Source organism: Seriola aureovittata, chromosome 17 (assembly GCF_021018895.1).
Source record: "Seriola aureovittata isolate HTS-2021-v1 ecotype China chromosome 17, ASM2101889v1, whole genome shotgun sequence".
Taxonomy (NCBI): Eukaryota; Metazoa; Chordata; class Actinopteri; order Carangiformes; family Carangidae; genus Seriola; species Seriola aureovittata.
In genome coordinates, this window is record NC_079380.1 from 14,499,564 (window position 1) to 14,511,975 (window position 12,412).

The window sequence follows — 12,412 nt, forward strand, 5'->3', positions numbered from 1 at the left end:
TTTTGAGGCCTTCTCAAACAATCTTCATGATACCAGCTAAGTGATGCAGTTTTGACAGAACAGTAAACATATTGTTTCCTTTTGACATTTCCCAACCTCTAGAGAAGTAACTTCATTGCACGTATCAGGCTAGTCTTACTTCTGGTGTTTCAGAGGCCATGGGTTTGTACTTTTTACTATTTGCTATGTAATGTTGACTTTCACTGGCAGCACTATTAAAGGGCTCTTCTGGATGAATTCAAGGCTGAGCAGTTCAAATAGAGAGGTCAAGAAAGAGGAGTCAGACCATCGCAGCAGCCCCCACACATCCACACAGAGGAAAACGCAAACATGTAAGCATGTTTGTGAAACTTTCCTATGCTTTGTTAAACTGTAGAGGCCCTCCTTCGCACTTAGATACTGTGTCTCAATCTCGCAGCGACAGTGTATCTCCTTACTCAAATCTCCATACCTATCAATATACAGTGTATTGACATTTCATAACATCTGTCATTGTGGTATCATTATACAGTGTTGATGTATAGTAGCTGGTGGCAAGTGAGGATGTAATCTGGAGTTGTTTTCTACAGAACACAGGATCTCTTTCTGTTTCCCTTTGTCTCTCACATATTTCTCAGAGAACTTGTCTCAGCCTGTGATCCAACCAGACCACTGACAAGACATTTGCCAGTGCCAGAAATGAATGAGTACAGTAGGGATATGGGTGGATGTTTTGGAAAGTTATTTTCATTGGTACATTAAAGAAACACATTTAGACATAAAGCCATCCGGAGTGATACACAATAAGCAAAAACGGATCTTAAATACTCTTCAAAAAGTTAGTAGTAGTAAAGTATAAATACTGTTCACTTAAGTTAAATCACTTGAGCTGATTTTGATCATCACATCAGAAAATTGCCTACATGATACAACACATCTATGTGTAACACAAACACATTTCTGTGTTCTGTTCATGAAATCTTGACCCACATCTTGGAGCCTCAAGATATCTACAGGGCATCAGTTAATAGCACTTACCTAAATCCACCACACATCTCTTTATCTGTCTCTTTCCAGACAATTTCAGATATGGAAGTCCAGTTGTCAAGTCTACGTGAGGAATTCCAGGGGGCCCACACCCAGCATAAGCAACAGCTGGCAGAGCTGGCATTTCTCCGGGAGGAGGAAAAGCAAAGGGCGTTCCTGGACAAAGAGGCATCCTTGGACCGGCTCCGCTCCGACATGGAACGCATCCGCAGCGACCTTGAGAGAAGCCACCAGCATGAGAAGGACGCTGCTCAGGAAAAGGTGGGTCAACAGTAGGGGGTGGGGGGGTGGGGATGACAGGTGACATTTGGTCTGTTTCCAATAGGATGCAGTCTGTATAAATTGCATTACATCAATCTCTATTGTCTGTGTGGATGAGTACCTGTTTAAAATAATGTTACATGAAAAGTGACTCTTTCATTGTTTCACTAGCAAAGAAAAGAGACAAAGGGAGCATTCATGCATACAATAGCCTGTAAAAACTGAATTAGGGAGGAAAAGAAAGGTCAACGTAGAGAGGTTGTTTTAACTCTTGCTTACAGAAGACATATGTCATTGTTTTCTTTTGTTGTTTAAGCAATATTCTTGTTTCCACAATCAAGTTTATTCAAAATATTTTGTATATATTGCATACCTCCTCGCTGTTATTCTGTCTCCCTCTGTTTGTCTCCTTCTCTTACATACACATTTGTCAAAGAACTTGTGAACAGTGTTGCCTGCATCAAGCTATTGTTTTTTATTTTGTTTTTTGTTTTGTTTTTTCATGTTTTCTGTTGACAGCGAAAACAGATCGTTTGTGTCTGTGAGTGTGGGACGGGGACTAGTTATATAATGCTTTGATCCAAAAGCTTTCAACCTCATAATTTGACTCTCATACACCTATTTATACACATACACTCCCAATGGCAGCTAGCAACAATTTGAGGTACTGGCCTGACCATCAGGAGCAAATGGAGTTTAATGTCTTACTAAAGGACACTCAAACATGAGGACGGGAGGAGCCCAGGATCAAACCGCCACCTGCGATTAGTGGATGACCTGCTCTACATGCTGAGCCACAGCTGCCCCCAAGGGACGAAGGCTTGCCTGGGTTCACCACGGTAGCAGAGGTTTGCTGCTATGTCATGCCAGTACAGATCGGTGCATCTTAATGTTCTCAAATGCACAAACAGAGCCACAGTGCCTTAATCTTTTTTTTTTTTTTTTATAGATACTCTGTCCTAAACACCAAATAAAACTTATTATATTACTATGAAAGCATTTTTTGACAACCCAGATCCTTTAACAGAAAGAATAAGGAAATGTACACTACATGTACCTTTGAAGAGGTACTTTTGTAGAAATTAAGTCTTTTGGTTCACCCTTTAACATCATGGAATATATTGTTTTGAAATGTACACTAGTTAGGGGGTTGGACTTAAGGGCAAGTCATAGAGGAGAACCAACTGCATTTCAGTAGAACTCTTATCCAGCTTTTCCTTTTGCTATCTTGGTAAACCAGGAAGTACTTCAATTAGAACTTCTGAGGTCCCTTCTTTCTTTCTTTCTTTCTTTCTTTCTTTCTTTCTTTCTTTCTTTCTTTCTTCCTTCCTCTCTTTTTGTGTCATATTTGCTCCCCTCGCCACTACGGAAACTGGACCCACAGCTGGGAAATCACCCATAATCTTGTGCTGGTCTAGCAGGAAGCTGACCTAAGGTGGTGTTGATCAGAACCTAATCCCTCGGCAGGGCCCATCAAAGAGAGCATTTTTCATTAGACACCATCCCGCGCCAGCTGCGCAGCATTAGCCCCGGGAATGCAGGGACCTCCAAAGCACCCAGGCGGCCATTTTGGCTCCATATGGCACACAGAACCAGGGGTACTAAGGGGAGAGAGATCCAAGGAAAAGAGTGTGCTTATTACAGGGTAATCCTCATTTGAAGAAATCACGCTATTTCCTATCTGTCCCTTTTTGGATGAGAAGGCTGTTTGCAGCTAAAAGTTATTTTATCTTTTTGGCACACTTTAGTTTCTCTCTCTCTTCCCTCTTTTTTGTACATAGTAAAAAAAATGACCCACAGTTGTCGGGGAATCTGGAGTGGATTCAAAGCAGTGAGGCTGAATGTTGAACTTAGACTGATAAGACTATCAGCAATGTGCTAGTTTCACTTTTTCATGAAAGAGATTAATGATTTCTCAGTCCTTTTTTGTCAGCTGAAAGAACATGCTTCTAAAAAAACTCACCAAAGGTTGAACGTCTTACTTTTCCCCTTTTTTCTACTTTTCAAATCTGACTCCAAGTTTGACTTCGGAGTGGGTAGGGAAAAGTTTCACTACTTCATTGCGCTCAGTTTTTTTTTTTCTTTTTTTCCACATGGGATTGAAGTCAGCCAGGCCTCAGATCCATATTGACTCATTCGCCCTGTTTTGTAAGCTGAAAAATTCTCATTCTTTTGATGCAGACAGAAATGCTGTCCTCTGCAGTCCACCATACTCTTGGAAGCAGAGCCTGGGCAGGCCAGCTTTTCCTTTTTTTGAACACATCTCCCAGATCCTGGAAAAAAGGCCAGAGAAATCCATTAAATCCATGAATGGATTCTCATCAAAGACGCATGCGTTTAAGGGAGAGACAGAGAGGGAGAGAGAGGGATACAGGGGGATGGGAGGATGTTTTGGGAGTAGACAGTCGGAGCTGTTGGAATGAAATAATGAGAAACAGAATATCAGAGGAGATAAGATCAGACGTTAAGATAGTTCCATACATTTGAGTTTCACCAAAAAGAAGGGAGGAGAGAAGGAAAAGTGATGGAGGTAGGCTGAGGAGAAGGGGTGGGTGTGTGTGTGTCTGTGTGTGTCTGTCTGTCTGTCTGTGTGTGTGTCTGGTTGCTATTGAAGTTTTTCTTTGTTAGTGTGTGTGTGCGCGTGTGCGTGTGTGTGTGTGTGTGTGTGTGTGTGTGTGTGTGTGTGTGTGTTCATGGGTGAGAATGAACACACACATTGAACACACACAACCCCAGACCTCCCAATCTCTGTGCTCCACTGAGGGGCCTGTGAAGCTGCCTCTGTGTCTGATAAAGATGCCTCATCTCTGGGCTACAGTTAGCACGAATCCTGCCTCTCACCCACACCACCTCCTTATCTAACTTTCTTATTCTCCTCCACATCCCCACCGTCCATCTGTATTTCCCCGCGTCCTCCCCTCTACCTTCAAGTTCTGGCAAAGTCCAGAACATTAGGGCTTTTTTTTAAAAGAGTTGGCCTTACCAGAAATCAGGGCTAGGCTTTGAGGAAGTGTGGGAACACTGTTTATTAACATACACACACAGACACACACACAGACACAAATACAGACACACACACACACACACACACACACACACACACACACACACACACACACACACACATCTCTGTATACTCACTAGTTAAACACAGGTCATAGGCACTACTTATATGAGCTTAAAGTTTGGTTAGTGGAGAAAAGGTCTTTGTCTTGAACCTCTTCACCTCACACAGATGTATCTTACTCACACAGCTCATGTGCAACAAAAGATCAGGAGGTCTGAATAACGTCTGAACCTTGAATTCATATTTACTCTTAGTCTGGAGAGCACGGCTCTTTGAACTGCTAGAGGAGATTAGATGTGCAAATTTTGTCTGATATGTTGGTGTGGTCCTGGGTGTTTGGGCGCATACTTATACATACTTGGTATATTTGCATATTGCACATGTACTGCATCCACTATGTGATTCTAAGTACCCTCATTCTTATGGCTTTAATTGCTGGTGTTAATGTCACCATGCTTGTGCATAAAAAGTGCATATTCACAAAAAGCACACAGTGACAGAGTACAGGGTCGAGCTTACACTTTCTGATGATTCCACAGGCATGTAGTAAAAAATGTGTGGGTATATGTGTGTGTATTTGTAGTAGTTCTGTGTGTGTGAGTGTATGCGCATGCCTACTTCCACTTCAGATCAAAGGGACAGGGCATTTCATCAAACACTAACCAAGTGTGACACGACCACCTGGAGGCAAACATCAGCCAATGAGAAATCAGTATTTTGGCATGCAGTAGCCAATCACTGCTTTCTGTGCCACAGCACCAGTGTCCCCCTAGCCATGCCCCATGTTGACTTCCTAGACATGAAAGCCACGACACTGCTCACTTTCTGTGTGACACACTCACACACACACATGCTGAGCATTAGAAAGCTGAGGTTTGAAGGCCTCTGTCTTGTAGTTCCACTCTTTTTTCCACAGGTATTTCTTTCTCGCTTCAAGGAGGTAGTCTATGAACATCCAAATACCTGAGAGGGTTTCCTCTAAAAGTTAGGTTGGCTCAGACAGTGTCTGAGATTATGTCCTCTAGCTGGAGCTGGAGCTTTCTTTTGTGTGTCTCCACTCGTTATGACACTGCAGCTGTAAAGGGCTTTCAGGTGCCAATGACTGACAAAGGTGCTGTAGGGGCTGATGTTCTCTGGCATCATTGGTTGCAAAGAGTTTCTTTTAAGAACAGAAATTAACAGCAAAATCTAATGGACTTGGTTAATGTATTTTTATGACTTGACTAGTTCCCTGCTAATGCATCTGATCAAATGTGTGTTTGGATAAGATCAACTTGTTGGGGATTATTTGGTGAGCATTGCTGGCCTCCTGTATATCTAACATCTTGAGGCCAGATATTCCCTTTGCATCTTGATTCAGTCAAGATGATTTGCAGTTCATTCATGTTGTCGCAGTATGTCTTGAGCGACCATTTTTGAAAAGATTTTGTCTCCGTAATCACATTTGATTTAATCTGTGAGAAATAAGAAACTTTTTTTTTTTCTTTTGAAGGGACCATCACAGGTTGCTTAAAAATGAATAAAAAACTTGTTTGTGCTCAGTAATGCAGCTGGAGAAGAAGATTGCAGCTGCTATTTGGTACCTTGGCTCGGGTACAGACTTCAAAACCTCATTTAAGTTGTTTGGCACAAGAAAATCCTCTGTATATAACTTTTGTTTGTTGTGCTATGCACAGAGCTGACAAGGCAGTCTTTTAATGTGGCCGGAGAGGCATCTGTTTTCACACTATTATCCATGTTTGGACACATGTCTCTGACCATGCTTAAATGTGGTTTGACTGATTGGATCTTAATGTGTCTTCAACGTATTCTTGATGCATTCACATCCATATTTAGGGCTTTGGACTTGTGAGCTGACCACCCAAGGCGTTTTAGTGCAAAACATGCGCAGCTGACTCTTTACCTGTGTTTTTTTCTTAATCAGTTTTCATTGGAGACATGGAGAATGCCCACAATGTATTATACGTTCAATAAAACTGTTATGAAAATGAGGGAAAGAATAGGTTTTGTTCTCCTTTAAAGCTACTGCAAAATCTAAATATTGGAATGTTAGAAAAGAGAAAGTCAAACCAGGGACGTCTGGCAGTTTTTCCTTGTACGTCCATTAACAGTTTTATTCAACAATCAACATCCATGTCAATCCCTTCACACCGGCTGTGATCCCGACCCTCTGAGACATGTACTTTCAGACTCAGTGTGCCTACTGTTCTCTCTCTCAGCCAGAAGATGGTGGTACGAGGTTGTTGTCATTGTTGTTGTCATAGCCACATCTTGTTCTTCTTCCTTGCCCCCTGTCGCTGCTGACTTATTAGGTTGGTCCTCTGCCATTTGGAGATACACCAAATCACATTATTCAGTCGGTCATGGATTAGACGAGGAGGAGGAAAAACACAGGCTGAGGGATGATCAAAGAGGGCCCGCATTCACCTCACACTGACAGACTAACTGGGAGACAAAGAGATGGGGGAGGCAGAGCGAAGAATCTGATTTAAGGGGAGAAAGAGGTAAAGTTTAAGATATTTGATGCAGGGCATTCAGATTATCGGATCTCAGCGTCTGAATGTGGATTTGAGTTCTGTTAGCAAGTGTTTACGTCATAGCAACTGCGCAAACACACACAAAAGCATTTTGTGTGCTAGAGATTGTGTTTTTCTGTTTGTGTATGAACATATGTTGTGTGTTTGTGTGCGTGTGCGCATGCCCAGACGTATGTGAGCTCCTCGCTTCCTCAGTGCACCATCGGGCCCGGCGGCGGAGAGAGAGAGAGTGAGTGAGTCACCCAGCACATGAAAGAGTCAAAGTAAAAGATCTGCCGTCCCAAAAAAACATCACACGGCTCCCTTGCTCACTTTTTGAAGTCATCCAAGAGGAGGGAGGGAAGCGACACACTTTTTCAATCGCATTAGAACATGGCGTCAGGCAGCTCCCATCTTGTTGCACGCTATAGATTACACTTTGGTTTGAAGTGGAGTTTTAAGTGGGACACCATGATATCAGGCTCTGTTTTTGGGGTTAAGTTCCTAATTCAACTCGAAATCATCCCACATCTGAACATCAGACAGACTTATTGATCAAAGGAGGGATGGAGGCATAAATAGACAGGAAGTGAGGTCTACCTAGGCTCAAAGCTAGAAAGACAGATTTTTGCCAGAGGTCAATCAAATGACCGATTGAAAAATTAAAAAAAAGTTACATCCGTCTTAGTAAAATTTTTGCCGTAATAGTCATCTTAAGTAAAGACGTTTTCCTATAAACTAGTCCACACAAATCTGTGCACAAAAAGCATGACTGAGACACTTTTTCTGCGGTTTTAAAGTCTGTCCACCCGCTTATGTTAAAGTAATCTGTGATTCTACAAGCAACTCCATCCGTAAGGCATTCAAAGCCTCAAACTAACTTTTTTCCTAGATTTTATGATGTGGGTTAAGTGTTAAACCCACTCACACTGATGGTAATGGATGTAATTGGTTTTCTGATACCGAGAACTGGCTGGTTGAGTGTGTAATCACTGAACATTTGGTATGTTGTGTGTGCGTGTCTGTGTTTTTGATGTATGTTTATCTGTGTATGCCTGTCTGTGTGTGCCCATGATACATTATTTCTGTACTGTGTGTGATGCAGCACTGACAGTGAATAGCGGGGATGAAGAGAATCACTACTGACAGGCAGTGATGGCAAACTGTGAAATGGAAATAAAGCCTCTTGTCATTACAGCAGCAACTCTCTCTCTCGCACACACAGATACACAGGCGAGCACAGCAAGACAGCAATGATTACAGACAAACGAGCAAATAACATCTCCCCGCTCTCCCTCGCTGGCAGATTGAACTCAAATTGTTATGAGAGACATGCGTGGTGAACAGAGAATCATTTTGAATGCTTACAAATACTGCTGCCACTAAAACTGAAGGCTTTGGTGGAGCAATGGGGAATAGCTTCTCTTTGAAATCATTTTTTTTTCTTTTTTCTTTTTTTCTTTTTTTTGTTTTCGAGAAATGAACCCCACAAATCAGCTCCCCAGAGTGCAATATACAACATGTTGTGTGCAGGGTGAAACTACCAAACACCATTAAAAGAACTAGTGCAGTGGCCGTTCAAAATGTGCCTTTCGGTAGGGGGCTGATTGCTTGGCCTGCGTTAATCCAGCTTTTAACTTTCTTGAGAGTATCATCCAAACAACTTCACACTCAACACTGCACCTCCTTGGGTCCTGAGCAATACACTCTGCAGTGTGTGCGGCCAGTCGGTTTCATTTGTTACTGCCGGGGTCGGTTGCTCTGCTTCAATAGTGTCTGGGTGACGGCGTAGAAAGTGCCATAGCGGTTGAGTTCCGTCTTTCTTAAAACCCCCGGTAAATGGATGCTATAAATTGTCTGGAGAGCAGCATTACCCTCGTAGTGCAGTTCCACCTTCACGTCAAGTAGCATGTTGAAAGTCGTCATAAAAACATCCCTGCCCTTTACCTAATTACCTGTCAATTGGCGGTCACATTGTGTCCTTAGTGACATCATCTTTGCGTCTTTTTAAGACGATGCTGAAAACCGTAATAGCTCCAATAGCAACATGAGCAGATTGGAGACATATAGGAGAAATGCCATATGGAGACAATATCCTGCTCAGGATTGTAGACTTCAGATTGAACAGATTCTGAAAATACTTAAAAAAAAACAAACAAACAAAAAAACACTTTAACACACACACACAGAGGTTGTCATGTGTTGGCAGCATTTCTCTACTGAGAAATGTTTACTTTTGGTTTCTTCCTCCTTTAGCAGCAATACAATGGTCCATTCAAAACAAAGGGACTGTGCACCTTGAGCAAATCTAACTTCCAAACAGCTATAGATCAAACTCTGGCTGTGTGTTGGCCTTCATGTGTCCTGTTTGTCCATTATCTATGTTTGAGTAAGTGTGACTTGTGTGCATATCTTTACTCCTGCCAGTCTTTGTGTGTGTGTGTGTGTCTGTGTGTGTGTGTTTGGCCTGATTCCCACTGCAGATTATTAATTAAGTTCTGGTAAGCGGTGCATGCCTTGCCTTCAGATCCACTTCCACTCTCTTTATCACACACACATACATACACACGTACACATACCAGTATACACACACACACACACACACACACACACACACACACACTTCAAAGCAGCTGCACTCCACACCGCTAGGATTAAGAGGCGATTGAAGAGCCTGATACAGCCTCAAAGTGCCTTCAGCACGAAAATGCCTTTGGCAGGGTACAGGTAGTCTCTTTGAAAGTGCTTAGACACACATACGCACAGACACACACGTATGGCTAGGCTTTTAATTTATCTCTAATTTTCCCTTTGTATTTGTCAGTCCTGTTGGGCTGTTTTTCCTCGCATGTACTATCCACATCTTCATCTATTTCCAACCATTTTTTATGTGTGTTTAGATGGTTGAGCTGTATAATGTATGATGTTGTATAATGCTTCCTGCTAAATTCCCCTGAGTGTCGGTAAAAGGAATAGGCTAGTAGCAAGCTCTTTATGTTTTTATGAAACATCTGAGCATGTATGCATGTCAATACGGCCATATGTTTCTATGAATACACTCACATGTGAACTCACCATCATATACAGTTGATAGTCACACTCACTTCATTACCCCACAGTCAATTGCAGAGATGATGCTGATATTTCTCCTTCATTTTCACTAGAAAGCCGCATCCCTTTTATTCTAAAACATGAATTGCAAAGATAATGACATCAAATCAAAGAAGTGTGGTGCCTCTGATTGTGACATGTTTTTTGTATTAATGGCGTTTTTTCTAAGAAAATTAGCCTGCTAAGAGGCAGAGCTATAGCTAAAAATACCAAACACTAACTACCCCAGTGTCACTTCAACTAAGCTGTAGCCAAGATGGAGCACTACTGCAGCAGTAAAGGGAGACAACAAATGTGTCAGCTGTACAGAAAAAACATCGAAGGCCTCCATTTGTGCCCCTCTCCCACACACAGTTCTTTCTCTTGCCTTTTCTACACCCTTCTTTGTCTCCCCCTCTCTCATCAGCTGCTATAGAGCCCCTAGGGACAAGCAGGCCGCCACTCAGAGTCCTGGCGCAGGAAGACAGGCCCGTATCCTTGGTGATGGCTCTGTGTTTCCGTGGTGACAGGTGTGTCCGCTCAGAGCGGACGGCAGTGTTTGTCAGGAAGTGTTTGGATGGGTTGCAGAGTCCAAACGAAGCTCAGGTGTTGATGGCTGCGAGGGGTGCATTCACTGAAACAGTGTTTGGTAGTGAGTTGTCGGTCTGTCAGTGGCTGTCAGGACAAGAGAGTCAAGTATGTGTGTGTGTTTCTCATGTGTCTGTGTATGTCGGCTTTTATGTTTAAATCAGGTTTACTGCATTTTAAAATAATTTCAAAAGTATTTTGCATGACTGGTGTTTTGTAGTTATTTTTGCATTTCCATATGTGAACAGGAAGTTTTCAAGAATTGTTATATTTAACAGTTTTACAGAGAATAGATGAGATACAACCTCTGTAACAACTGTGGGGAAATTGATTAGGTTATCAATAAAGAGTAACTGGCATACAGTGATGCAAAATAAAACAGCACGGTACAGTAAATACAAGCAACTGGTAGTCAGAAAAGTGTAGCGCAAAGATTTATGAAGGACAATAACTGCTGATTTCTGCGTTATGTGAGCATTCAAAATAATACCCGAGAGAATCTGAAAAATATACTGATTTACTGTATACTTTCAGACTAGACTATAAACTTAAGTTGATCCAAATCCCCTGAAAAGACTTGAATGCCTTTCAGATAATGACCTACCGTATATCCCCCATTAATTTGAGCCTTAGTCTTTCTACAGCACTTGTATAGACCTTGCCACTATGCGTACAGGCAGTCATTGACATCCCCATCGAATTCCAGCACTTTACACCTAATTATCTCACTCCACCGTTCAGCCTCTCATTGTAACTCTGGCATCACAACACAGCTAGCTGAAAGGAGACAGATCTTGTGTTAGACACTTGCAGTCGTTGCTTCCAGCTGGCTAGCTTCCCATAGAAAAACAGCGGAAAACAAAGAGACAAGCGGCGCTCAATAAACTCCTAACAACAATCCCCATTCACTCCTATTCTGTCTCCACCGTGTTGTGTCTCCCAGCTTCTCCCGATCACCTCTCTTTTTTTCCTCCCAATAGCTAATTGGCAGCAAAGTTTTAATTTCCCCCCCCTGCCCCCCTTCTTGTTAAGTGATGAATTGTTGGCAGGGGATCAAAGAGAAGTGGTGCCCACTGTGCACCATGCCCGTCACTACCTGCTGGCACACATGAGCGTTGGGACTGGCACTGTGCCAAGGGGCCACAGGCCTGCACCACAGGGACACACTGCCAAGAGGCAGAGGTCAACATGAGTGAGTGTGTGTGTGTATGTAAGTATGGTTAGAATGGGTGGGTGGTGTGTCTTTGTGCATTTCCTAACAGAGGACTTCACAGCTCTCTCTCTCTTGGTGTGTCTCTATCCGTCTGTCTGCATATCTCTCTCTCACACTCTCCTCTTCCTTCTCGTTGCAGACCAACAGCAGGTTGAAGCAGATTGAGAAGGAGTACAGTCAGAAGCTCACCAAGTCTGCCCAGGTAATCAGTTTTCTCTTCTACCTTCTTTTCCTCTCTTTCATTTTATATTCCTCTTTTTCCACCAAACAGTTGGAAAATGTACTCATGGAAGAGGTGCAGTAGCACGCGTGAAAATACACACACACACACACACACACACACACACACACACACTCTCACACTCTCACTCACTCACTCTTGAACACCGAGCAAGCCACCCTGCCCTTTACCCTTAAACAGATATGCACAAACACACAAGTGCGCAAGAAGGTACACACACACACACACACACACAGATCCCATATCTGGCATGAGGTTTGTGCAAAGTTCAGACAAGTAAATGCACACATAAAACACAGAAGTACACTGTATGTTTCTTATTATCTCCATCCATAAGTGACTGCTTCAAAAACTTTATTGTGCAGCTTGAACAGAATTGTGTGAAGTCAGTTTTTTATGCTTCATACTAA

The 12,412-nt window shown here is 42.5% G+C and overlaps 1 protein-coding gene across 3 annotated transcripts in view; it reads left to right on the top strand.

Annotated features, from left to right (window-relative positions):
- The window catches only part of cep112 (centrosomal protein 112), a 99,774-nt gene that overhangs the window by 60,793 nt on the left and 26,569 nt on the right, over window positions 1-12,412 (top strand). For all 3 annotated transcript variants that reach the window (XM_056402433.1, XM_056402435.1, XM_056402434.1), the window contains 2 exons: window positions 1,057-1,287; window positions 11,901-11,963. In XM_056402433.1, the coding sequence (XP_056258408.1) occupies window positions 1,057-1,287; window positions 11,901-11,963 (294 nt within the window). The remainder of the gene's footprint in view (window positions 1-1,056; window positions 1,288-11,900; window positions 11,964-12,412) is intronic.